The sequence below is a fragment of the Chrysemys picta genome, chromosome 6 (genome assembly GCF_011386835.1).
Source record: "Chrysemys picta bellii isolate R12L10 chromosome 6, ASM1138683v2, whole genome shotgun sequence".
Taxonomy (NCBI): domain Eukaryota; kingdom Metazoa; phylum Chordata; order Testudines; family Emydidae; genus Chrysemys; species Chrysemys picta.
In genome coordinates this window covers 132,573,729-132,601,220 of record NC_088796.1, presented here as the reverse complement: position 1 = coordinate 132,601,220, position 27,492 = coordinate 132,573,729, and the positions used below count along the sequence as shown (strand labels likewise).

At 56.9% G+C, this 27,492-nt stretch overlaps 2 protein-coding genes across 2 annotated transcripts in view; one reads left to right on the top strand and one right to left on the bottom strand.

Annotated features, from left to right (window-relative positions):
• HEMGN (hemogen) overlaps positions 1-7,557 on the top strand; it is a 46,364-nt gene extending 38,807 nt beyond the window's left edge. Inside the window, exon 7 of the transcript XR_010588745.1 lies at positions 6,406-7,557. The gene's annotated coding sequence lies outside the window, so the exon portion shown is untranslated. The remainder of the gene's footprint in view (positions 1-6,405) is intronic.
• Positions 7,558-14,627: 7,070 nt separating this feature from the next.
• Positions 14,628-22,443, bottom strand: LOC135972319 (fibrinogen-like protein 1-like protein). The gene is made up of 3 exons (XM_065549896.1): positions 22,391-22,443; positions 19,615-19,725; positions 14,628-17,164 (listed from the first exon to the last, which is right to left on the bottom strand). Exons 1-3 carry the CDS (start codon positions 22,392-22,394, stop codon positions 16,380-16,382), a joined length of 900 nt encoding a protein of 299 aa, XP_065405968.1. The 5' UTR covers positions 22,395-22,443; the 3' UTR covers positions 14,628-16,379.
• Positions 22,444-27,492: the final 5,049 nt, after the last annotated feature.

Here is a 27,492-nt window from a genome sequence, read left to right as displayed (position 1 = left end):
GGAGTGGGAGGGAGGAGGGGGTGGAGTTAGGGCGGGGAAGGAGCGGAGTTGGGGCGGGGCCAGGGGTGGGGAAATGGGAGGGGCCAGGGCCCGTGGAGGGTCCCCTTTTTTTATTTATTAAACATGGTAACCCTACTGCTGACTGAATCCTCCTGTTCTCTCCAGAACGGGTCCAGCCTTGCCAGCAGCAGGGCAAGAGTCCCCTGCCCATGTGCCTCAGCCCTGCCTGGTCAGACGCCATCACCCGTTAGTCCTTGGCCTCCCAGGCAGCCGTTGATGGGAGCAACTCTGGGTGGTGGCTCGGGTGACACAGACACCAGACCACTAGGAATTGGGTGCGGCCCTGTGGGACAGGAGAGTCTCGCAGAGGGCACTTGGGGGACTCTCCTGCCCTTCCCAAGAGCGATAGCACCCTGTCCTAAGAACATAAGTCTGGGATGAGGCAAAGCTTGTCATTAATTAGCCTGGCTAAAGAGCTGGGTGGAGCTGCTCCGGGGACAAGCTGGCTCGCTCCTGCTCATGGAGGTGAATTCATCTCCCTTCCCAGGAGCACCTGCTCTCCCTTTCATTCCCCACCAGGCTCCTTGTGCCAGGCCAGCGAATGGCCACAGGATGGGAATGAGGCCTGGGCCCAGCCCCAATCTCCTGAGTCTAATGCAGCTGCTCACCTTGTCCCCCATCAGCTGCTGGGTTTCCCCCAGGAGGGAGTAGGTGACAGGGAGAGAGACACACACACATTTGTCCTTCTGGTTGCAGGGCTTGTGTCCTTCCAATCCCATTGGTGGCTGCACAGTGGGCAGAGTCCTCGCTGCGTGCCCGGCCCAACAGAATTGCAGGGCGTGGTGTGGAACACAGAAAGAGATAGAGAGACTCATCCTCCAGCCGGGGTCAGTCTGAGAGAAATTGGCTGGAGTCCCAGTCTCACTCTTCTAGCGGGTGCCATTTCCCAGCTGGGTTCCTTACCCCTCTGGTGCAGCAGCAGCTGGTAGAGCCGGTAAACCCCCTCCCTGGCCTGCCGGCTGATGTCCTTGGCTGGGTCACTGACGGACAGAGCTACTGTGCCATGTGGTGACCCATCCTGGGGAATTCCGCTGAGTTCTAATGGACGGGAGAGGGAGAGGGGACTCCATCAGCATTTTCCTGTCAGCTCCCAGTCCCCCCTGGGCCAGGACTCTCCTTCCCCTCAGCCCCTCTGCAGGAGATGCTAGAGGATAGGAGCTAGAGCCAGACCCTTAATTTCCTCTGCCCCCAAGGAAGCCTGGAGCACAGGGCTGTGGGCAGGGCCCTCCATGAGGACTTGCTTCCCCAGCTGCTCCAGGATGACAGGGAGGCATGAACCTGGAGCACAGTCCCCTTAAAAGCCCAGAGTCACCACTTAACTAGGACAAGAAGAACTTGACTCAAGCCAGGCTCACTCTCTGCTCTGACTCTGCCTCCCCAAGAGGAACACTCCTAACCCACAGCCCCTGCAGCAGCAGATCCTACAGCCCGTCGGAGCCAGATCACCTACGCCTGGAGTCAGGAAGCTGGGGTCAGAGGGCACTTACGTCAAACTCAGGGAGGATGACGGTGAATCTGAGCAGGGCCGTGCTGCTCTTAACGGCCCTGGCTCTCTCTCGCGGCACCATGGACACGATCCAGTAGTTAATGTGCTGTGGGGAAAGGAGGCATTGCACTGACTGCCCTGACCAAGGATGCCCACTGGGGGCCCGGCTAGGAGGACAGACTGGAAAATGGATCTAAGAGTGAAGGTAAAATTGCCCCCACCCCTCTCATCGGGCTCACCTCCAAGGTGCCTGTCGGTGTCTGGGGACTCTGCCAGCAGGTTCCCCAGCATGGTGTCCAGGAGGTCTGGCAAGACCCTAGGCAGATCCTGAAAGCAAGGGAGAGCCATGGGTCAGAGTTCGGGAAACTGGGGCTACACCTGCCACAGGATGGGAAGTGGGGTCTCTGGGAAGCACTGGTGAGACCCCCAAACACATATCCTGACCTCTCTCATTCACATCCCACTGCAGGCAATTAGCCAGGATTCATGGCAGGATGACAGCTGGCTCTTCTATCCATGACTTTAGCTGATCTACCTGCACTTGGGTGGTGTCCTTCTCCATGCCCAGGGTGAAGACGGCGTGCAGGGCAGCTCGGAGGAGGTGGGTCTCCAGCTCTGGCTCCAGGGCAGGTGTCATGGTGCTGTCAAGAGAGAGGAGCTGGTATTAGACTGTGCAGTACGGGGATGGGACTGGCACCAACACGCAGGTGAAACTGCAGGGAAATAGGCACAGGCTGGCAAGAAGGGAAACTGAGGCACCGAGCCAGGGAATGATAAGGCCAAGGTTTCTCAGACAGACAGTGGCAGGACAGGAATAGCACCTGTTCCCTGGACCCTGCTGCCCCTCCTGTATCTGATCCTGGGAGTGAGCCTCTCCCCAAAGCCGTTGCAATGTTACTGGAGTGAAAAAAACAGCCCAGCCAGGAGAGAGTGACCCTTCCCCGCACCTCTGCCAGAGGAGCCACCCTTGGGCGGTGACCGGGGAGTGGGAGGGGCAGTGACTCCCAGCCCTGGGCCTGAGCAGCACTGGGGTTAGGGGAACCGGTACCTGAGGTTGCCCACAGCAATCAGGGAGTTAGCGAGGACGGCGCCGGGTGGAGAGTTATCAGGCAGCTCCTCAATGAGCTCCTGTGAGACCCAAAGGAGACAAAGGAGCGTGTGAGATTCGGGCCACACTGACACTTCCCAGTGAGGAGATTACACAGCCAGGGCCCCACACAGCCAGCAGGACCCCCCCCCACCTGTCCCCCGCTCCTCCGATTCCTGCCCAATAGTGACCACTCTCCAAATTTCTCCCGTCTCTTCTCCCCAGTCTTCAGCCCCAGCAATCCCTGCCCTCTGCTGCCCCTCCAGCACCAACAATCCCCCATCCATTGGCCTGGGGAGACCCCTGCCCCTCCCATGTCTCTGTCTTCCCTCCAGCTGCCGGGCGCCGTGTCTCGCTCACCACAATCCTCTCCGGCACAGCCGCCTTGCAACAGTGCGGCTCCAATGTGTCCTGCCCTCTCTGCTGTGCAGCGAGACGCGGGGTGGATGGCGTGCAGGAACACAAGCTGCTGGGCCTCCTCCTGCACCCACCAGGAGTGGGGTTAGGGGAGAGATAGCCAGTTAGCCAGGGACCTCCCTGCCCCCACACAGCAGCTGCAGGACTCAGGCCTGAATGGGGGATAGTGGGGACCCGCCCATTGTCCAAATCACCCACCACTCCACCACAAGCAGGGTCAGGAACTGGGACAGTGCCTGTGGGGGGAGGAGACCCGGCTGGTGTGTGACAGACACCCCCACCTCTGGGGTTCCAGATCATGGAGGAGAAAGGTCCCCATTAGGGCTGGTGGATCATCAGGGACAAGACCCTCTGCAGGGGATCAGGTGCTGGGAAGGGGCAGGACAGTCTCGGTTCCAGCACAGCCGGGGTACGTTTGTACCTTTTCTCCGCCTTGGAGCTGCTCTCGGCTGTTATTGAGAGCAGCCTCCTCTGTGGCCACGTCCACCCATTCCTCCTCCTCGTCCCCTGAGTCCCTGGCAGTCCCTGCACCAGGGAGAGAAGGCGACAGGGTGACGCCTGCTGCCACTCGGGGGAAGGACGGGGGCACGGTGGGGCATTGTGCCCCCTTCCCACGACCGGGACCCAGGGCAGATCGGGCCCCACACTCCCCCCTCTCAGTGATGCCTTCAGCCCCCAACTCCTTCAGGAGCCCATAGCAAAGAGACCCCTCCAGACTGTCCTGGACTCCCTAAGAGGTGCCTCCCCCCAACTGGAGCACCAAGGACCAAAGTGGCAGCATCTAGTGTCAGTGGGCTTCATGTGGCTCAGGCAAGACCCCTGGGCTGGGGACCCGCCCCCATAGCACTGATCGAGGGCCTGGGCCCAGGGTGTTCACAGCCCCGCCCTCACCTCTCCCTGAGCCCAGCCTGACTCCTCACCTGGAACAAAGCAGAGGCGCCCATCAGCCTCGCTGCTGCCCGAGTCCCAGGCACTGCTGCTGTCCCATGGGGAGCGGGCCGAGCTGCTGGTGGTGGGACAGGGATCCTCCACCTCCTGCCCTGGGGAGACTGGAAGGTCCTCACTGACCGGGCAGGGCGATGCCTCCTGCTGGGAATCAGGGCTGAGCTCCTGGGGCCGGTGCTTCCCACACAACATGTCCCAGAGTCACCCTGCCCGGCTCCCCTCCTGCGCTGGGTCCTGCCTGCCCAGCCGCATCCTGGCCCAGCTCCATTTCGACCTGGCCTCTCCCACCTCGGCGCCTGCCCTGGGAGCGGGTTTTCTCCGCCAGAAGGCTGGGCACTTCCACCTCCTGGCCTGGCCGGGAGCTCCTTCCCCGCCAGCGGGGACGGAGGAGCCGCTCTGCTCCTGGGGAAGATGGCAGCTGCTTCCCTCAGGCTCTGGGGCCACCTGCAGAGCCTTCTTCCTGAACATCCTCAGGAGCCTGGCCATCCTGGAACGGAGCGGGGAGCGGGCGTGAGTCTGGGGTCAAGGCAGCCTCTCACTACCCTGTTGCCCCGAAAATAAGACATCCTCCGAAAATAAGGCCTACTTACAGTTTTGCCTCTCGTTGTAATATAAGGCATCCCCCTGATAATAAGACCTCCCCGATAATAAGGCATCCACCGATAATAAGGCATTTTTCATTTCTGAAAAATAAGACATCCCCTGAAAATAAGACCTAGCGCATCTTTGGGAGCAAAAATTAATATAAGACACTGTCTTATTTTCGGGGAAACAGGGTAACCAGCCTGTTTGGTCCCTCCCCATCCCTGCCCCAGCCAGAGCAGCTCTTCCTCCCCCCACAGGGGTGCACATAATGCAATCTACACGCACTGGCAGGAGTTCATTGCATGATCTGCTCCCAGCGTTCCCCCTCGTCACCGCCCGGGGAGTCTCCTCCTTTTCCATCACTGGGCTCAGTCACTTTGGACAAGCAGCTCCCTCCTGCCGTCCCAGGCCACACTCCCCCCCAGGCTAGAGAAGGAACAGAACCCAGGAGTCCGGACTTCTCCTGGGAAACCATTCCCCACGTCAAAGTCCCGAGGCAGAGCAAGGCCAGGACCCCTGCCTTTCCCATTGATTTCCATGCTCAGCAGCTCACAGGGTCTGGCCCAGCTCAGAGACGCTCAGCCTGGGGAACGGTCTCCCACAAGGGAAGGGCTGGGAGCCCCATTGCTGGGACCTTTCCAAACACACTGGAGACGGCTCTGGAGAAGCCTCTCCCTGGTCTGAGAGCGAGGGGCTCCTGGGGGCGGTTTGCAAATCCAATCTCCTTTGGGAGAGATTCTTTCCCCCTCTTTCTGCCTCTCCGCAGACAGACAGGGGACGCCAACGGGGAACCCTAATGCCACTCACTTGCTCTGCTGACGGAGCGATGGATGGAGGATGTTCAGTGTCATCCCTCGCCCTTCTCCTCACTCCCCAAAGCCAAGGCAGGCTGGAGAGGGTGGTGGTGACCTGAGGAGTTACCCTGCCCAGCCAGCAGGCAATGTGATAGCACTGGGCGATCGACTGGGACAGAGAAACTCGGCCAGCAGCAGGGGGTGCAGAACACTGACCTAGTGCGGCATCCCGGCACTAGGCCAGTGTTCTGCAGTGTCCTGACATCCCGGCACTTTACACACCTTCCTGGAGCCTCCCAACCCCCCTGGGCTGTAGGGGCTGCGACCCCAACCCCACTGATGAGAACCAGGCCTGGGGCGGGGAAGCTACTGGCTCAGGGTCACACCAAGTGTCAGAGCCAGGGATGGGACCCAGCAGTCCTTATTTCCAGGCCCCTTCACTAACCACTGCTGCACACTCCCTCCCACAGCTGGCAATTACAACCAGGCCCTCATGTCCGGTCCCCCTGCTTTGAGAGGGAGTGTGCTCCGCTGGAGTGATTGGAGCAGGGAACTGGGAGTCAGGACTCCTGGGTTCCATTGCTGGTTTCCTATTGACCTGTGGGACTTTGGGTAAGTTGCTCCCCGCTCTAGGCTCTGTCCCCAGCAGTCAAATGGGGATTTCATACTTTCCCACTATTGGAAAGTGCTGGGAGAATCCCCCAGCAAAAGCTGCTCTGACAGTGCTAAGCAGCATCTGACCATTAGAGGTCGGAGCGCACTGCCCAGGAGGAGGAGTGTTTGGTTCTGGGCTGCTGGAGTACGGGCTTGCAACCATCTGTGCACACATATTATACTAATTGCATCTAGACCACATCTCCCTAGTTTGTTTGTGAGAATGTCCTTATTAACACCAAGATGGATCACATCTACTGTTTACCCACCTCCACTAGGCCCGTAACCCTGCCAAAGAAGGAGCTAGGATTGGTTTGGAATGATTTGTTCTTGACAAGTCCATGCTCACTAGTCCTAAGAACCAAATTGTCCTGTAGGTGCTGACAAACTGATTGTTTAATAAGGAGTTCCAGTATCTTTCCAGGTATGTTAATGGATGGGAAGACGTTCTTTTTCAGGGATCTCTGACGAGAACTGGGGCACAGCACTTAGTTTGTTGAGGCCATAAAATGGAGACAGGCACCTCTTCTCTTCTCCAAACACCCCAGATACCTAAAAGGGTGGGACTCGCATCCCTCAATGGGCTTTAAAAAAGACAATGGTTACAATGTGGCCCCGACCATTTCTGGTTTCTGCAGACTAGATGTTTTAGCAAAGTTTAGAATTCCTTGGTGCTCAACACCGTGAAACTCCCCTTTCTCCTTCACAAAGGGCTTTAACGCCCCTTATCTCACCCAGGCTCTCGACTGCCCAAAGTTGGAGAATTGTCCCTGTTCCCATTGCAGAGCACCCCCCACGACACACACACAGAGTCCTCCTGGTGGTGGGAGGGGAACAGAGGAAAGGACAGAAGACGTAAGAGATGAAGAGAAAGGAGGGAGGGATGGAGGAAAAGGTAAAACAAAAAGGACAAACCCTAATGTCCCCAGTGATTCTAAGGGACAAAATCCCAGATGGGGAATAAAATTCGACCACCTTAAGCTAGTGTTTTCCATGCCTAGAATTCAGCTGGCGCCAGATGCAGCAGACTGAACAGGTTCCAAACCTCTCGGAGACTCTTACCTTCTAAACAGGGACATCTGTTTTCTAGTAAAATCAGGAAAAAGAAAAGAGAAAACTCAAAAGAGGTTCCTCCTGGCGCTCATGTACATGAACCTAAATACTCTCTAAGTCCTCAAAGAGAGACCTCGAGAAGGAGACTTGCTGAAGCAAAGCTACAGGGGACTCTGAGGTTTCCCTGGCCCTGCGCCCCTGTCCTGCCTGGCTGATGTCAGCATCTCTCTGTGAGGTCACCACCTCCCCAGTACCTTTGACCAATACGCTGAGGTCCTGCAAAAGGCCTTTGTGATGTCACTGCCACACCCTCTCCTCCCCTGCAGTTTTAATGTCCTGCCACAGGGCAGACACTTTGGAGGTTTGAGCTACACAAAGAGGAGACACTTAGATCTCAAAAATTAGATGAGATGTTTCAGTCTGAGCTAAGTAGTTGCTGCTTTTAACAATTGCAACATAATAAAATACAAATCAAATAGACTATTTCAGCCATTCTATTATGTCTTAATCTGATCTGAGTAAACATGATAGGACACCTAATTTTATGCACTGCTCCTAGTGACACTCTCCAATAGATCCCCATCCTCCACCTGCCGGGAGGTAGGTAGGGGCGGATTGTTATCCCTACTTGAAAGAGGGAGAAGCTGAGGCTGAGAAAGGAGAATTGACTTGTCTTAGGTCACACAGCCAGTCCGTGGCAGAGTTGGGAATAGGACCCAAGAGCCCTGATTTTCAAACTAACCATCGGATCTTGAATTTCAGACATTGAATGACCTGAATAAAGTGTTCTCAAGTGAGTTCCAGATCAGCAAGAGTTCATAGTAATTATTCAGCAAGTATTTTAGGAGAACTGGAATGGTAGAGAAAATAATGAACGGCAGAGACGCAGCAAAATTTGTGGAACATATGACTGGTTATGACTATTTACTCGGTCTTAAAAGAAAACAACAGGGACCTGAGTCTCCTCCCTGTCAATAATCCCCTGCTCAGCCAATCAGGGTAGAGACCGAGGGGCGGGAGGATGAGGGTTCTCACCAGAGAGCCCAAAGGATGACCCAGGTCACCGCTGGGGATCACTGTCTGAGCACTATTTCAGCCCCACATTTTTCGGTGGACCTCCCACAATGGGAGTTGTAGAGCACCCCCCACGACACCCCCCCCCCTCCTGGTGGTGGGAGGGGAACAGGGAAAGGACAAAAGAAGTAAGAGATGAAAAGAAAGGAGGGAGGGATGGAGGAAAAGGTAAAAGAAAAAGGACAAACCTTAATGTCCCCAGAGATTCTAAGGGACAAAATCCCAGGTGGGGAATAAAATTTGGCCACCTTAAGCTAGTGTTTTCCATGCCTAAAATTCAGCTGGCGCCAGATGCAGCAGACTGAACAGGTTCCAAACCTCTCGGAGGCTCTTACCTTCTAAACAGGGACGTCTGTTTTCTAGTAAAATCAGGAAAAAGAAAGGAGAAAACTCAGAAGAGGTTCCTCCTGGTGCTCACATACATGAACCCAAATACTCTCTCAGACCTCAAAGAGAGATCTCGAGAGGAGACTTGCTGAAGCGAAGCCACAGGGGTCTCTGAGGTTTCCTTGGCCCTGCGCCCCTGTCCTGCCTGGCTGATGTCAGCATCCCTCTGTGAGGTCACCACCTCCCCAGCACCTTTGGCCAATAGGCTGAGGTCCTGCAAAAGGCCTTTGTGATGTCACTGACACACCCACCCCACCCCTGCAGTGCTAATGTCCTGCCACAGGGCAGACACTTTGGAGGTTTGAGCTACTCCCTGTGGATCACCACACTCAATGAGTGTTCATTCTAGGAAGCAAGCCGGCTAGACAGTAAAACAGCAGAGGCTGCTCCCAATGCTACACTCGGTTTCTCAGAAATGAGTAGACTTTATGGCCAGAAGAGACAGTTAGAGCATCTAATCTGACCCCCTGCATATCACAGGCCTCCTGTCTACCACAATAGCTACTTTTGGGGCAAACACATTCCGGAAAGGCATCTAGTCTTTATTAATGACATCAAGAGATGGAGAATCCACCACTTTCCTTGGTAGCTTCTTCCTGTGTTCAATCACCCTCGCTGTTGAATATTTGTGCCTTTTTTGTCATAGGAATTTGTCTCTTTTCACCTTCCAGCCATTGGGTCTTGTTCTGCCTTTCTCTGCTAGACTAGAGAGCCCTTTAATACCCAGTATTTTCTCTCCATTAAGGCACTTCAACAAGCTCTTTCAATAGTTCACTAGAAGGCATTTTTCTCCAGCCCTCAGAACATTTGGTGGCTCTTTGCTGCCCAACTCCAATTTCTAGGACCATCTTTTTCAAAGGAGGACACCAACACTGGAGGCAGTATTCCAATAGCAGTCTCACTGCTGCTGTGTCACCTCCCTATCCTACTCACGGCTCTGCTCCTTCGTCTAATGATGGCTTTAGCCCTGTTCACCACAGCATCACACTGGGAGCTCATGTTGAGTGGCTTCTCCACTATGGCCCCTAAATCCTTTTCAGAGTCACTGCTTTCCTGGATACACGTCCCCATTCTGCAGGTGTGGCCGGCGTGCCTTGTGGCTACGTATAGGACCTTGCATTGGGTTTTCTTTGCATGGGTCCAGCTGGCCGAATGAGCCAGATCGCTGTGTATCACTGCCCTCTCCCCATCGGGAATTACCACTCTGCCTGTATTTTGTCACTCCCCAATCTTATCCGCAGTGATTGTATGTTTTCTCCCAATTCATTGATAACAATTATTTTAAAAAATTAGTCCTTGAGAGCTTCTTCAGACCCTTAGTACCCAGGACCTGCTCCCCACATCACAGTGAGAAATGCTCTCCAGCCCTGCTGGTACATAGGGGATAAGCACAGAACAAACGTACCTTAGGAGCTGTGTTGTCCATAGGTTCTGAACAACATGTGGGGGTCAGCAGATTACAAACGCACGACAGGCCTGTAGTGTAGACAGGTCCCAACTGTGTCTCGGTTTCCCACCCTGTAAAATGGGGAGAACAAACAAAACCTTGATTAGCTCCATTTGATAGCTGGGGAAACCGAGGCACCCAGCGGTGCAGAGACTCGCTCATGGTCCCAAAGCCAGGAATAGAAAACAGCAGATCTGATAGCCAGGCCTAACCCTGGTTTTCCTGGCCTTGCTGCTCTAAGTTTAGTCACAGCCTCCATGTCTTTTCCCCGTGTCCCTTAACCCCACGTCACTGCAGAAGAGAGATTTTCTGGTAGCCAGCTGGCTCTCCTGCATGTGGATGTCGTTCCAAAAGACGTGCTCTGGCTCAGTCCCATGCTATGGTTGGCTGAAGGAACCACTTGGTCACATTCTAGGCCCTGAGTTATACAGGAGGGGCGACTAGATGCACATAATGGCCCTTTCTGACCTGAACCTCTATCAATCGCTACATTTTCTGCTGCTAGGAAGAGAACTCTGGACCTATTTTCTCTCATTCACTTTCAGTCAGAATAATTTCAATCCAGGCCAAAGGATTTCCTCTTCCATTGTGTCTTCAGCACCTTTGCGAGCAACTAGTTACTGTTACCCACAGGTTACCAGTTTCAACCTGTCCCAGGGTGAGATGGCCAGGAAAGGGGTTGGAGCTCAACTGCACCTGGCCCAGGTGATGCAGCTCCCTAGGGTGAAGGGAATAAGTGTGGGATCACGTGACAAGACGCAGCCTGTGACTAGGACCCAGGCCTGCTGAGAGATAGAAGGGCAGCCTGTGCTCAGGCAGGAGAGAGACCCCAAGGGAAGCAGTCATGGGAGGGGCTTGGAGAGTCCTTTAAAGGTTAGGGACAAGCTGGGAAGGGGCCAGGCTGAGCACTAAGGACCAGGCCCTAGGAGGGAAAGACAGGGCAGTTTAGTTGATGGGGCAGATAGTCCAGTTGGTTTCGGCTCCCAGGACCAGTCACCCAGAGGTGAAGGTGATTGTCGGGGCTTCTGTCCTTCTTCCCCAGTGTAGATTTGATAGTGGAGAAGACTGATGCCGTAAGGGGGAAGTGAGTTACCCCAAGGTCACCCAGTGAGTTTATTTCACAAATGCATACTCGGAAGGATCCAATAGAAACATGGATTTTCCAGTCTCTTCTTTCTAGGAGTCCCCAGGGCTAAGGTAAAACCCCTGCGACCCCTCCCCATTCTGCTCACCTCCAAGATGTGCTGGAGTTTGTCTGTGCTGGGGGGTGCTGTCAGCAGGATCAAGAGCTCGTCATCCATGTCCTCTGGGCAGGCCTTGCTCAGAGCCTGCCAACGGAGGGAGACCAGGGGTCAGGAGCCTGCATTAGCACCGGTGTGCCATTGACCAGGAGCTGGCTGAGGTAAGCGCCACCTGGCCGGAGCTCGCACCCAGAAACCCTGCCCCAGGTTGGAACCCCATCCCACACCCAAATTCCCTCCCAGAGCTCACACCCGGCACCCCAACCCCCTGCCCCAGGTCGGAACCCCCTCCTGCACCCAAACTCCCCCCAGAGTCCGCACCCCAACCCTCTGCCCCAGCCCGGATCCCCCTCTGGCACCCCAAACCCCTAATCTCCAGCCCAATCGCAGAGCCCGCATCCCCACCGGAGCCCTCACCCCTCCCTGCACTCCAATCCCCAGCCCCAGCCCCGTGAAAGTGAGTGAGGGTGTGAGAGCGAGCGACTGAGGGAGGTGGGCTGGGCTGGAGTGAGTGGGGATGGGGCCTTGGGGAAGGGCATGAAAGGGGTTGGGTCAAGGGCGTTTGGTTTTGTGCAAGTAGAAAGTTGGCAACTCTACTTAAGGATCTTTGAAAAGCAGCCTCCTTAGCACCGCTCCTGATACCAGGGGCCAAGGCGCCCCTGGACATGAGAACCACAATAGGCCAGAGCAAAACGCTGCGTTAGAAATCGGAGCTCAGGCTGCCAAGCGAACGATAGCTGACAGACAGGAGATGCGGGAATTAAGGTTGTGCCTTCAGCCAGCAACTGGTGTTCATTCGTTTGCACCACACACACACTGTAGGCAGGGCCACTATTTCCTTGTCTGTCTGCCTGTTTAGCGTCTCTCGGTCCTTACTGTGCCCATCACCATGGTGTCTGAGTGGCAAACCAAGGGTTTGACGTGTGCATATGAAACTGCCTGACTGGAAGGACATGGTTTGGTGTGGTTCAGTGACTGCTGGGGCAATTGGTGGCAGAAGGCTCTGAGGGCCTGGCTCATTCCGACCTGGCTCATTCCAATGGCTTCTACAGCTGAGAGCAGCCCAGTCTCCTGCCTGGGTCCGACGCAAACCAGGAAGTACAGGACCATGGTTAATAAGAGCAGCTCAAAAGATCATTTTCGCTGAGCCCAGCCCTGCACAGATTTCCAGCTTAGGTTTGCATTTTCAGCAAAAGTTCTTCTTGATTATTTTCTCCCAACCCCCTTCTGCCTCCATAATAGCCAGCCACCCCATCAGTCGCATCTTGGGGCGCTCCAGGGACAGCGTGTGTGCATGTATGTGTACGTCTGTATATATATGTATGTGTACATGTGTGTACGTGTATGTGCACATGAGTACACATGTGAGTGTGCACATGTGAGTGTGCGTGTGTATGTGTGTACATGTACCCCAGTCAGATGTATACATCTGGATTTCCTTTGAAAGAATTTTCAAATTGAGCTGATCAAGTGCAATGGCAAAGCACCCAATTCCTCTGCCCCCCAACTGCCTTCGCTGTTTAACGTACAACCTGCTCCGCTGGCACCTCTGACTCCTGAAAGCCCTAACGCTCCAGGGGAGCAGGCCGTGCCCTGCCCTGCCCTGGCTGCCCCGGGTGTTACCTCGGAGGGAATCGTTCCAGATTCCAATGGGTGGCAGGTCCAGGGAAGAGCCTTATCTGGGGGAGGCTGTACCAGACCCGCCCGACCCAGGCAGGCTCCCAGGTACTCTCTGCTCGGGGCTGATAAGGCTCCTTAGCAGTTTCTCTCCAAACAAATTCCAGTTCAAGACACCTGAGAGCTCCACAGCAGGGCAGCATCCCCAGAGCGCAGCAGGGCGGGGGTTAGGGGGAGCAGTCGGTAGCAGCACCTGCCCCTCCTACGGCAGGAGCGAGAAGTGCCAGCCACGTGCGGCCTCCAGCCCCAGAGGCCAGGTGAGAGTGAATTCCCACGTCCCCGCACGATTGGTTCCGTCACTCTTCTACACTTACATGGATTTCCAATGTCAATGTTTCTAACATCAGCTTTGCCAGCTCTCCTTACACCTTTGTCTGCTAGAGCAAAAACCTGAAATGCAGCTACCTCCTCCTGCTGGGTGACTAGAGACCTTAATGACAGACCTCGGAACTGCTTAGTCAAGCTGACTAGCTGCAGCCCCTCGGGTTGCCTGCTCGAAGGTGTGCTGGCCAGGCCACAAATCATTTCTGTGCCTCTTCCCTGCTCCTTCTCAGCATTTGAACATCATTTGACTAGTGTGAACAAGAGTCTATACTGGGGAGAGCCCAGGGTGAGAGAGTCACTAGACTCTTGTCAAGGCTGCTTCCCCACTCTGAACTTTAGGGTACAAATGTGGGGGCCTGCATGAAAACTGCTAAGCTTAACTACCAGCTTAGATCTGGTCCACTGCCACCATTCCCAAGTGGATTCCCTTCCCTGGGAAGCCTTGAGAAACCTTTCACCAATTCCCTGGTGAATACAGATCCAACCCCCTTGGATCTAAAAACAAGGAGAAATTAACCATCCCCCTCCTTCCTCCCACCAACTCCTGGTGGATCAAGTTCCAAACCTCTTGGATCTTAAAACAAGGAGAAATCAATCAGGTTCTTAAAAAGAAGGCTTTTAATTAAAGAAAAAAGGTAAAAAACATCTCTGTAAAATCAGGATGGAAAATAACTTTACAGGGAGAACCTGGATTGATGTCTGGTCCCTCTCAGTCCCAAGAGCGAATGACTTCCCAAACAAAGAGCACAAACAAAAGCCTTCCCCCCACCAAGATTTGAAAGTATCTTGTCCCCTTATTGGTCCTTTGGGTCAGGTGTCAGCCAGGTTATCCGAGCTTCTTAACCCTTTACAGGGAAAAGGATTTTGGAGTCTCTGGCCAGGAGGGATTTTATAGTACTGTACACAGGAGAGCTGTTACCCTTCCCTTTATAGTTATGACAACTCTGGTTATACAGTGCTCTGTATACATTTGTGAAGGAGGAGTGCTGAAACCCCAGTCACAGCCGGGGTCCAGCCCCAGAGAGCGCCAGCCTGGCCCTGGGGGGTGGGGGTGGGAGGGCGACACGGAGAGCAGTTTGGTCCGATGAAGGGCACTGCTGCCAGGTGGCTTATGGGGAGGGGTGGGGGTGGGCTGTGGCGTATGAAGAGTTCAGGTTGTTTTGAAAGGGGAGGGGTAGCCATGTTCCGGGGGGAGTTGGGGTGTGGGTGGGACCCCAAGTTGGGGGGAATGGTGCAGGGGAACCCTGGGTTTGGCAGGGAGCCCCCAGGCAGCAAAACGGCTGAGCGAGCTGGCTGCCCGGGACAGGCTGAGGATGTCCCCGCTTGCAGCGTCATGCTATAGCCTGGCGAGGGATAGGTGGCTGGGGAGGGCACCAAGCGCAGCCTGCAATGGGCAGAGTGGGGGGTGGGGGGTGGGGGTGGCTCCCAGCACGGACAATGGAGATGGGAGGCGGGAAGGGGAGAGGTCAGTGCCCTGGGCAGGGGGATCCCCCGCTCTCCCACTGCAAAACAGCACACCACCACCTCACCACCAGCAACCGAGATGGAGGGGACAGCTTAGTGCACGGGGGGGAGAGGTCCCTGATACTCCCAACTGCAAAATAGCAACCACCTCCCCCCTGTCTGCACCCCAGATGCTGAGGAGGGAGGAGGAAACCTTCCAGCTGCACCTCAGCGGCTCCCAGCTTCCCTCCCCCTGAAAACATCCCTCTTTCCAAACCTGCCCACCAAACTCCCCCCTACGCACGCTCTCCACGCAGGCTCTGTCAGGAAGGCCAATTAGACAGGGCCTTGTGTCCTGGGGATGCGCTGAAGGGCCATGGTCAGGAGGGGACTGGAAAGATGCAGTTGGGGGGGGGGGTCAATGCCCCTTCACATTCCCCCCCATCTTCACCCCTGCCAGTGGACCAGCCAGGACTACGTCATGGCCCATCTTTGGGCTACAGCCCACGATTTGGGAGCCCTGCCCGAGGGTGAACTGCATCAGGCCCAGCTGACTTGTTCTTTAGCCTGTTCTTTCCCTGTTTGGGGGGCGGGGGGGGGGGGTGCTCCTGCCCCTGGCTGTTAGCATTAATGGTGTTCAGCATCTGGTCACAATGAACTTTGATTGAAGTGACTGAAGCCAAACAGGCAGGAAATGCTCAGAGATGCTCAGAGGACGTCAGCCTGACAGATAAATACACTGCTAGGAGCTGGATTATACCATGTTATGGGTGGAGTTAAAATCTCATTGACACAGCTGTGAGGATGCACTCTTCATTTAAGACAGCTGGAAGCAACAGGTAAGGGGGCCTCGTGTAGAACAAGCCATGATGGCGTGTGCCCAGAACCTAGCCCCAGGTGGGCAGAGGATGCCACCGAGTATCGTTCTGAGCTGGTACGTGTGTGACAGAGACAAGCCGGGCAGTGCAGCCAGGACACGGAGGCAGAGCAGGAAAGCCGAGCAGAGCCTGTGAGCATGGTGTGATCGTGGGAGGAGCATAGAGAGCTTTTGGGCCAGGTGCTGGCTAAAGAGGCTTGGAGCTGAGAGCAGGGAGGCTAATCCCTGCTGTTGGTTCCTGCTGTGTTTGGAGAAGCAGGACTCTGTATGTTCCTTGTCAATAAACAAGACATCAAAAAATTACCAGACTCCACTGCCAATTTCTGCTCCCCACTGGAACATCCCCAGGGCCCCAAACTTTGACTAGCCCCTTGGGTTGAAGAGGGACACCAATATCTTTATTGTGTGGTTTCGTTGCACGTCTATCTAATCTCAGTGGTTTATCAGCAACTAATTACTGTTGCAATGTTCTCTCATGTAATAACCATATTTATTAAAAACACAGAGGGCAGGTTTTTGAACCCAAACTCACCACTGCTAATACATGCAGGATTCAGATGTAAAGTCCTGGCTTTGAGTCATCCCCCATTTAAATGCTCAATGACAGTTGCTAGAAATCCAGTGTCATGATTCATTGATCACTAATGCCAAGGGGCAGTGGCAGGGCTGGGAGAAGCAGAGGTTAATGTGGGTCTAAAGTTGTAGTGAGTGACATGGCTTCCAGCGAGGCAGAGTGGAAGAGGGGGTCCAGTTATACACACCAATCACACTCTTCGTGTCATTCGAACGCACCGGCGGGGTCGGCTCTCAGCATTTATTCCAGGGGATTTACCGTGCAGAAGCCAACAGGGAAGGGGCTGAGCAGAGTGGAGGCATTGCAGGGACTGCACTGATTAGGTGGGGGATGGCGCGCCGTGTCTGATCTAATATTGTCTCAGCGGTGCCGGCTTCCAAGGAAGATGGGCTCCTCCTGCCGGACCCAGCACACCTGGTTGGCTTAACCAGGATGAGGGAAGACTTGCACTCCCCACTCTTACAGAACCCTGCCCAGTAGATGTAGCCTTTCCCATTGAGCAGGACGTTCTGACACTTGTCGTACCACCAGCCTCCATAGTTACTTGCGCAATTCCCACTGGCCTGGTCCTGATCCTTGTCAGTCGTGCTGAACTTCATGTTGTCGTGTATGCCCCCCAGGCCGGAGTGGTAGGTGGTGAGATAGTCCTCGCCGTCCCCAGAGTACCTGCCCAGACTCAGCGGGTACCCGCTCAGCTCATCCTCGACACTGAAGATGTCGTACTCTGCGTAGCGGGTGTTGTTGGATTTGTCCTCCACCACAAAGCGGACCTTGTAGGTGTTCTGCCGCGTGAGCAGGGACAGGTACTCGTTGCCCAGCCAGTAATCCTGCTGCACGTTCCCAAAGCCGTACTTGTAGGTGCTCCAGGACTCCTTCCAGGTGATCTCTGTGTTGTAAGAATTTCTCTGGACAACGGTCCAGCCTTTGCCTTCGGTGTCCATGTCACACCACACCACTCGAGGGGGAGAGCCTGCCGGCTGGATGACATGGACCCCGCTGGGGCTGTCCCTGGGAATGTTGCTGCAGTCTTTGGGGAACCCTGAAATGCCACGAACATCAGGTTAAGGGGGCAGGTGGGGTGGGGGGAGAGAGAGCGCTAGCTAGCTCGATCAAATCAGCCTGGGGTAACTGGAGGCTGGGTTTTAGAGGCAGGTCCTGTGTATTTCACAATACTACAGCCACAGAATCTGCCCCGGCCATTCCTGGCCACAGAATCCCGCTCCAGATATTACACTTTCATTTTACCATTAAAATAAAATAAGAATAGTTTCTTGCTCTGCTGGTTTTGAAGAAACCTTGAAGAGATCAATCAAGTGTAAACCAAGGCTCTGTATCCTTCCTGAGTCCGTACTGCTAAAGAAATCGTTTGGCGAGGGTGGGGGAGACGCTGCCAGATCCATCTCAGCGAATGTCAATTATGAAACCCATCAGTGACAATTTAAATGGGATTTTTCAAAGAGCCTAAGGGAGTTTGACACCCGACTGTGATTGGAATTCAGTGGGATTTAGGCACCCAACTCCCTGTGGTGCCTTTGAAAATTCCAGACATCCTATCGAGGGGCTTGTCTTTGGGGCAGAAATTGTCCCGAACTATCCCGGTAGAATGAGAGCTCTGTGGTTATACTGCCCCTCCCCTCCCCAGGGCCCTCCCTCGAGCCTGAGCCCCCCAGCTCCCCTACCCCCCAGACAATCCCCCTGTGTGCCCCTCCCCCATAGGTGAGCCGAGGGGGAGGAGCTACTGAGCACTGCGGGGGCAGGAGCTCAGGGCCACCTCTGGAGCTGGTTTGGCCCCTGGCCTGCCTGGGCAAGCCCCTGAGCAGCTCCCAGAGCCACTGGAGGTGTGGGGAGGAGGGAATGAAAACCCCTGACAAGGAGGAACTGGCTCTCCCTGCTGCCTGGACTCTGGGGGCAAGGCTTCTAGGCATGAGCGAGAGATCCCCAGCTGTTAGCCGGGGCTAGCCCTAGTATAGGAGTTGGTGAGATGGAAGGGTAGAACTCCCAGCCAATTTGGGGGGGGTGCCTGGTTCCCACACACTGCCCTGCGGTTGGCACCAGCGCTCTTCAGTCACTGCCGGGGGCTTGGCAGCCGTTACCGGAGAAAGGGATAACGAAGCTGTGTAAAGCAAACAGCCAGTCGAGCAGCACCTCCCCGACCCCGGATGGCCCATTCCCAGGCACTGGAGGCCTCCGAGTGGGAGTAGTGGGCTCACTAGCGCAGGCCGGCCTTGCGTACCCTTCGGAGAACTCAACGTTTCTTTGGACCCAGCGGTGGCGGGGGGTGGGAAGGTGCATTCAGTGGATAAGTGGATCTAGGGGTGACCCCGGCATGGGGGTAGGGTGACCAGACGTCCCGATTTTATCGGGACCGTCCCGATATTTCCTTGTTTGTCCCGCGTCCCGACCGACGTGCGGTCGGGACAACCGGACAAACAAGGAAATGCCCCGAGCCTCGAGCCCGGAAGTGCTCGCACCCCCCCCCCCCCGCCCCGACTCCGCCCCCTCCTCCCCCGATTGGCTCCCTCCCCGAATCCCCGCCTCTTCCCCGGGCTCACCATTCCCCCTCCCTCCGCAAGTTCTGGAGGGAGGCCCGGGAGACTCAGAGGCAGCGCGGGGCCGGGGTGAGTAACAGTCCGGCCTGGCCCAGTGCAGGCAGGACTCGGGTGGTTGGGAGAGGAGGGGGGCGACCCGCGGGGCCAGGCGACGGGGGAGGAAGCGGCCATGGCGCTCGGCGGCTCTGGCGCCCCCGAACCCCCCGAGCCGGGGCCTGCAGCAGCGCGTACGCTGGGCCCAGCCCCTGGCTAGGCACGTCTGGGCTGCCCAGCTAGTGCTATCCCGCGGCGGCCCCGGGACGGAGGCATCGGCAGCCCAGCCCCGTTCGTTCCCCTGCGGGACGGGGGGGCTGGGGCCTGCTGCCCCCACTCCGGGGCCGCCGCGGGATAGCACCAGCTGGGCAGCAGCCCAGACGTGCCTGGCCAGGGGCTGGGCGCAGCGTGCGCGCTGCTGGGTCCCCGCAGCAGGCCCCGGCTCGGGGGGTTTGGGGGCGCCAGAGCCGCAGCCGCCGAGCGCCATGGCCGCTTCCTGCCCCCCGCGGCAGTGGGAGCTGCAGCAGCGGCTGCTCCCGAGTCCCGCTGCCCGGGGGGACAACAACAGCCGCCGCCTGGCCCCGTGGGCCGCCCCCCTCCTCTCCTTACCACCCGACTGAGTCCTGCCTGCTCGGGACCAGGCCGGACTCTTACTCACCCCGGCCCCGCGCTTCCCCTGAGTCTCCCGGGCCTCCCTCCAGCACTTGCGGAGGAAGTTTTTTTTTTTTTTTTTGGCCCCGCCCCCCGCCACGCCCCCCCCCCCCCCGCCCCCCCCCCCCCGCGTCCCGATATTTGTCTTTGGTGATCTGGTCACCCTACATGGGGGAGAGGAGCAGAATCAGGCCCACGATGCCCTGATCTCGGATATGGCAGATGATAGAAACTCTCCGACGGGTTCTCTACTCACCCCTCTCGACCTTCTTGTGGGCCAGGGCCCCGTTGCCCTGCACGGGGGCTACGCAAAGGAGCGCCATCATGGACAGCACAGACAGAAGCAGGAGAGAGCTGGACTGGAACCCTGCAGGGGACAGAAACCGCTGGACATGAGACCAGGAGAGAGTTTCACAAGTGCCTAAATCCCACTAGAACTCACTGGGATTTAGGCACTTAAGTGACTTAGCCACTCTTGAAATTGTTACCCTTAGATGCTAAGGCCAGAGTTTTCAGAGGGCTCAACTACTGGGCCAGATTTTCAGAAGAGCTCAGCTCCCAGGTAGGCACCGCAGGACATGGCTGGATGTTCAAAGGGGCTCAGCATGGGGGGGTGGGCCCAAGTCTCTGGAGACGGGGTGAAGCCCACCATTCACCTCTGCCCCAGCCCGGCCACTGTCTCCGTCTCTGCAGCCGGCCCGATTAGCACACAGCTGGGACCCAGCTGCATGGTAAAAATCATTCAAAGATTGCGGCTCCGATGGCCTGGCTCCCGGGTCCCGGGCGGGTCAGGGCCGGCTGGAGCGCTCCCTGTGGTGGGGAAGGAGCTGCTGCCTCTCTCCCCGCGCTGCACCGCTGCAAGGGGAGTGCTGCTCGGAGCAACCCCCTCTGTCCCAGCTCCCCCCGTCCACAGTCACTACCACCAGCCGGAGGGCAGTGCCCGCTCACCCACACAGAGACAGCAGCTGGGCAGCCTCCGGCAGGGCTCTGCCCCCCTCAGATGAGCTCCAGGTGAGAGGGGCCCAGGGCACAGAGCTGCTGTGTGCCCCACACCAGGCATGCTGCCCCCTGCACTGCAGCCCAGCAGCCCAGAGGGGGACACGCTGCTGACACTGCAGCTGTTCTGTGGGCCCAGCTCAGGCCAGGCTTAAAGTGGGCAGAGTCGCCAGGGGCCACAGTCCTGGCCAAAAAGAGTTCAAAATGGAGCCGGGTCCCTGAGGGGTGCACTGTAAGCGCTGCCCTAGCAAGGGCATGGCCATTTATTTCAGCCGGGATTAACATAGACACACACCCCCCCTCCCCACACATGCTTTTCCCAGGCCACCTTCAGCACTCAGCGCAGGGATTCACAATGACCTTGCCGGGATCAGCAGCCCAGAGCAATCCAGACTCTTGGACAGAAACCGGCTCATTCACCCCCTCCCACCCAGGTAGATCTATCCCGGCCCTGGTATTACATCTTGTGTAGCTACAGCCCACATAACGCAGAGCACGGCATATGCAGCCCCCAATGGTAAATAGGTTGAGAACCCTACAGCAGAGGCTCACGTGTGAAGCTCCAGAGGTCCCAAGTTTGATTACAGCTGCTGCCGGCCCATGACAGGTGCAAAATGGCAGCTTTTTGTGGGGTGAGGCAGGGTGGGGTGGGGTGGGGCAGGCCGGGTGTGTGTGTGTGTGTCAAACCAGAACAGGCAAAAGCCGCACTGGAGTCCGGCACCGTGCTTTCTGTCAGCCATCATTGTATTCATGTGGTGTTGCAAAGTTAGAAAGTCCACAACTAACCCCACAAGTGACCTATACTTCTGTTAGTCTTAAAGGTGCCACAGGACCCTCTGTTACTTTTTACAGATTCAGACTAACACGGCTACCCCTCTGATACTTCCCACAAGTGACCGTGATACAAACGTGCAAATGAATTAGAGAGAGGGAGAGAGAACACCGTGTAAACGACACACCGAAACACACTGTTGCAATGGAAACACTTTGCCCAGACATGATCCCCAGACAGATTTCATTGGAAACACCATCTTTTTGGAGCTGCCTGGACCCCAAATTCTTCAGACAATGTCACAGCCCAAGTAACTGTGACACACTGCCAGCAATCTCAGGTATCCTTGTGAGAGGGAGGAGAGAGGCGTAACCCCATGGCAGGCAAAGGGTTAACGCTTTAAAGGAGAAGGATTTCAGTGAGTCTGACAAGCCAGAACTACAATGTTTGGAACTGAAGTGAAATAACAATCTGGAGTCACTCATCCTTGAAAACATGCCTCCCCTTCTCCTGACGCCCCAGAGGAGCGGGGACGCTACCAGCTAGCAGCCGTTCACACACTCTAATAGTCTAAGACACAGAGGGCCTGAGTTCGACCTGTGACCTTGGAAAACTCATTACTCTGCACCATACCTCAGTTTCCCCATTTTTAAAACATGGTTTATGTTAGTTCCTTTGTGTTCTAAAGTACTTTGGCCCCAATGCCCAAAGGTACCTGGGGCAGGGCGGGAGGATTCCTGCCTAGGGTCCAGCAGAGCGCTGGGCAGGGGATCCCCACCAGGCTCCTGGTACCCCATGGCCCCGGGGGCACTCTTTACCCACCAGGAGGCACTGCCAGACTCCTAGCTAGCCAGGCTCATGCTGCAGCATGCACTTGCTGGGGGAAATGCTGCTCCGTTTCAAAGGAAAAGCAGCATGTACCTCACTGCGCCCCATCCCTTGTGCCTCGGCCAGGCAGGGTCGGGAAAGCAGAGGATGCACCAGGGCTCCCCTCCCCCTTGTGCACCTGCCCGGGCTGAGGGGCGGCACTGAGAGGAGTGCAGGCTGCCCCTCTCTATGCGGTAGTTACTGCGTCTGTCTGGGCACGTTTCTTCCTGTGCCCGGGCACTCAGGGCACATGGTGTCCCACAGGGGCCACATAGCATGCCCTGCCACTGCACCTCCCCCACGTGCCCACACCGCCTGGGGCTCTGGTCCCCACCACCAGGCTCTGGCCCTACATCTCCAGGCTGTGTGAAATACTGGGCATTTCAATAAAACTCACCCATCCCGACGCTGCAGCTGAGTGGGCGAGTTAGCAACCTGAAGCGTCCCCCACTTCCACATCAGAAACCAGAGCCGGGATTCCATGCCTTTATGGGGAAAGCGCCACTCCACACCCAGCTTATCTTGCTTTCTCAACCGCTGGCCTCAAGCCTGGCCTGTGGGCAGGGAGGGAGCCCCCTCCGGAACGTCTGCCCAGCCTTTATTTACCGCAGATACCAGATTTCTTGGGCTCCCTCCCTCCTCCCCGAGAACGCCAACGTTTCTGAAGCCGGGCAGGTGTGAGCCAGGGATTTAATTTCTCAGTGGGACTCTGCGGCATTACCGTATCATCGGCCTTCCAGACAAAGGATGCACTAAATGGAGAGGATCAAGCCAGAGGAGATGGCAGGAATGGGGGTTGTGCAGAACGCGATGGGGGTGTAAAGCTTGTGCCAGGTGGTATTGGCAGCGACAAGGACGAGAATCAGGATCTCGGGGTTCCTCTTAGCATTGCAAAGCAGAACCAGCTGGAGCGCCCCTCCCAGAAACCTGGGAAACTGACCAGCACGCCCCTAACAGGCAGCTGTTCCCCCGTCGCGAGCGCTGAGTCTGAGTCTAACACACGAGAACTTTTATTTAGAGGAGAAAGAAACGCAGCATGAACTGGGGAAACCACCACAAGAGTGACTCAGCAGTATGTGAACTGTGAGTGAAACGCCCGCCCTACAATCCATTGGGCAGCAGCCCCTTGCCTCAGTTTCCCAGCTTGGGATGAGAGAGTCCAATGGACGAATGTCCCTTTGGCACACCCCTCCCATTTTCCCTCTGCTGTCCCCTTACCCAGTTTACGGGCCCAGCTCAGCAGAGTTTGAGAGTTCAGGGGGGGTTCGGGGGGGGGGGTTTCGCCTCCTGCCCCAGGGAGAGAAGGGGTGGGCCAGGGATGCCTCTGCCTCTGCTCTGCACCGCTGCTGCTCCATGCTGCCGTCTCTGCCTGGAGCTGCGATGCCATGCTGTGAGGGGCCTCCAGCCCGGAGTGAGTCCAGCTCTTAGTGACTTCCCTGGCTAGGGGGAACCTCGCTGCTGCTCCCCCCCTGTACTGTCTTTCACCACAGCACCGGCTCTATGGTGCCCAGGCAAACCGGCTTCACAGTGTTTTCAGCTCTAGGGATCACTGAGAAGAAACCAGGACTTCCAGCTGAGTCCAGTCAGCTCTGTCTTTAAGCACTGGGCAGACCCAACGTTTTGTAGGCGCCTTTCACCAAACCCACACACCCGGTGGGAACCCCTCTCCCCACCCCCCTCGGACTTTCAGTTCCATTTGGTATCACTAACCCCTGCTTAGCACGTGGGGTTACAGAGACTGAACCCCTGCTCCCGCCATTGTCCCGACAGGTCACGGCCGGGTGAGGAGATCCCTGAGTGGGATGGGCTGGAGCGAGACTGCGCTGCTGCTGCATCTGTCCCACAGGGAAGAGGATCAAACTGGATTCATTCAGCGACTGTCAAGGCAGCTGCTCTCTGTGTCCCAGCTCTCTGGCTGGGATACAGGGGGCAGGAACTGGTGCATTAGAGGGAACAGCTCCACGTCCGTATAGTTCTGGAAAAGAGCACCCAGGCGGATCACCCGCATGCACACTTCTCGACCCTGCAACTTGCCAGCACCTGGCACACGCCATCGAAATGTGCAACAAAGGACACGAGATGGGACCTGTTTATTTTGTTGCACGTGGCACCAGTTTGCTTAGTGTGATGTGCTCCAGTCTGCTCATTTGGGGACCAGGTTTTGGGATGAGGGGGAGTTTGTGCTGTCACACAAACAACGAATGAATCTCCCACATGCAATTCATGCCGGGGAGGGGGGAAATCCCGGACATTTTGAGTTATTTACAAATTCCCCCCGGACGCTATTTTTAGCACAAAAAGGAGGACATGTCCGGGTAAATCCAGACGAATGGTAACCCTATTCTCCCCCCTCTGGTGAATACTGGGTCAGCCGCACGGACAAGCCAGTCTGGTGCCTTGCTTCAGGGCTCAGTTTCTTCTTCAGCTGAGGAGAAAGGAACCATGGAACAGCAACGTAACATCACAGTCCCGTTCCCCACCTGTCCTGTGGGGTCTTCTGGCCCTTAGAGCTACTGGTCAGGGCCTCCCCGAGTCTGCGGGGGGCCACCGGGCCTGCTGGCCTCCTCGCAGCCTCTGCTGAGGCTACAGGAGAGAGGCCTCTTCAGTTTGCAGAAAGAAAGAAATCTCTGGGGTGAGCACACAGCAGATGTCTGTTTTCCCAGGGCCAGATGCTGCCACCTGGTCACTGGAAGGGCCCGTGTGACCTCTGACCACAGATGAGGGAGGACGCCCAGCCTGGCTAGACAGATTCCTTCGTGCCATGGCTGGGGACAGAAGCCTGCAGCCAAAGCTCACACTGCAGGAAACAACCTGCAGAGGCCTTTCATCTCCCCAGGGTCAGACGTCACCACTAGGAGAATGTGAGTGCCGGAGAACTGGGGGAGCTGGGCTGAGATGGCATCCCAGGGCACAACCACCTGTGTCAAGTCCATTCTGTTTCCACGCTCAGCAAACATGCAGGGAGCTGTGCGGTCAGGAGAGGCGCTAGTCAGAATTTGCCAGTGGAACCGTTTTTCCATCAGAAATTGCCAGCTTGTCAAAATCCAAACGTTTCGTGGGAACACGTCGATTTGGACAAACCTTCAGACAGAAAGCAGGCAGGTTTCGCACGGAAAGCTGCTTGGCTCCCTGCCAGCTCGCCCGCCTGCCCACCTGCTTGACAGGCTGATGGGGGGCCTGGGCTTCCAGGCTGCCGAGAGAAGCCCTGGCTCCCAAGATCCCAGGGTCCCTGAAACCCTCTCCTCGCGGGGGTAATGTTCTGGTTACTGCACAGCTCTAGGAGGAGGGGAGGTATCCGATGCCCCACAAGCCACCAATCCTCTCTGCCAAGGTCCCAGTAACTACGATAGCCTGTGAGAACATCCTAACCTTTAGGTCACTCTCCCTGCCAGGTGAAAGGGTGCGAGCTGGACCCCTCCCTGCCACCAGAGTCCAGCACTGCCGAGAAAGCCAAGTGTGGACTAAACTAAGCCCCTGGTTAACCCTTTCCCAGAGGAATCCAGAAGCCACTGATAATTGCAGGCTACATGGTGACCTCTCTCTCAGGTCACTCCCCCATCCTGGAATAGGGGTCGGTGAGTCCTGGACGAACACCGTTCAGCTGGGAACATGCTCCCCCTTCTCGTGCCGAGGACTACATGAGATGGGTGTAGTGGGCACTCCCGATAAAGGGGACAGTGTGACAGCTGCCTTTCAAATAGGCCCCAGGCATGGGGGGGCCACAGCACCCAATTCCTCTGTCCCCCCAACTTTCTTCGCTGCTTTAACGTACAATCACAACCTGCTCCGCTGACACCTCTGACTCCTGAAAGCCCTAACGCTCCAGGGGAGCAGGCCGTGCCCTGCCCTGCCCTGGCTGCCCCGGGTGTTACCTCGGAGGGAATCGTTCCAGATTCCAGTGGGTGGCAGGTCCAGGGAAGAGCCTTATCTGGGGGAGGCTGTACCAGACCCGCCCGACCCAGGCAGGCTCCCAGGTACTCTCTGGTCGGGGCTGATAAGGCTCCTTAGCAGTTTCTCTCCAAACATATTCCAGTTCAAGACACCTGAGAGCTCCACAGCAGGGCAGCATCCCCAGAGCGCAGCAGGGCGGGGGTTAGGGGGAGCAGTCGGTAGCAGCACCTGCCCCTCGTACGGCAGGAGCGAGAAGTGCCAGCCTCTCTGCACAGAGCAGCAGCGTTCAGCCTGGGCCAGACGTGCTGCGATGATGGGTAAGAGCGTGCTTGGAGAGCCAGAGGGTCTGTGGGGCAGCGCTGGGCCCTTCTGCTCCGCACTAGGGCCGGGTGGGCGTGTTCAGCTGGGATTGGAACCCACCAGCACTTGTGGGTGCGAATGTGGGGCTGGAACGCAACGTGGGGCACTCCCACCTCGCCCGGGGGCGACTGGGGGGAAGGGCAGAGAGACACCTGGGCTGAGACCCCAGCTCCAGGGAGACAGTCACTCCTGCCCAGCCGGGTTAAATTGCCCAGCTGTGTGACAGCCCCCCCATCCCCGAGGAGGTCCCCCCCCGGTATGTCACAGCAGGGTAATGTGCGTATTGAACGGCAGGGGTTGCCAGAGACTGGCTGGGAGAGGCCTTTGGGGATGGAGGAAGCAGCACTAAGGTACATGCCAACCTCCCTACAGAGGAGGGGCCGTGCCCCGCAGGTGTGGGGCAGGGAGCTGGGACACTGCGCGGTGGGTCATTGTCTGGCCCAGGCCCTTCCTAGCCGGAGGCCAAGGCCGAGGCATTTCCTTCAGGTCACCTTCCGCTGCAGCTTGGCCACGGGCCCCCATAGCCAGTAGCCCAGCCAGGGATCCCAAGTGGGGATTGTCACGGCTGGCTCCTCCCTGCCGCCAGCAGCTCTTCACTGCCAGGGAATTCCTGAAATCCTGTGTGCCCCTCCCCCCCCCACCTCCTGGGGCTCTGAGTGCCCCCCCGGACAGCCCCCCCCCGAGCTCTGAGTGCCCCTGGCCAGTCCCTCCCCTCAGCCCCCCCCCCCCACCTCCTGGGGCTCTGAGTGCCCTCAGCCAGTCCCCCTCCCAGACCCTGGGGCTGAGTGACCTTGGCCAACCCCCGTCCCTTCAGGAGGAACTCCCAGTACCCACCCAGCCCCCACAGCACAGGGTTCCCATCCCTGCGGCTCTGTGGCCATATCCCCACCAGGGCCGGCTTTAGGCCAATTCAACCAATTCCCCTGAATCGGGCCCTGGCCCAAGCCCCGGTACGGTGTACCGGCAAGAGCCGGTGTGCAGTACCAGGGTGGCCCGGCTTCCACAGGGGGCAATTTAAAGGACCTAGGGCTCACAGCAGGGGCCGGAGCCCCAGGCCCTTTAAATTGCTACCAGACCCCCACTGCTGGAGCCCTGGGGTAGGGCTGCAGGGCTCTGGGGGCTATTTAAAAAGTTCGGGGCTCCTGCTGCCTCTACCGCCCCGGCCCTTTAAATAGCCACTGCAGCCCCGCTGCTTCCCCAGGGCTCCCGCAGCTATTTAAACGGCCGGGGCGGTAGAAGCAGGGGAGC

What these genes read in the sequence shown, in the direction of transcription:
- LOC135972319 (XM_065549896.1), bottom strand. An exon ending in CCACAAGAAGGTCGAGAGGG is followed by an intron (nt 17,165 to 19,614) that starts GTGAGTAGAGAA and finishes GTGGCATTTCAG; the next exon opens with GGTTCCCCAAAGACTGCAGC.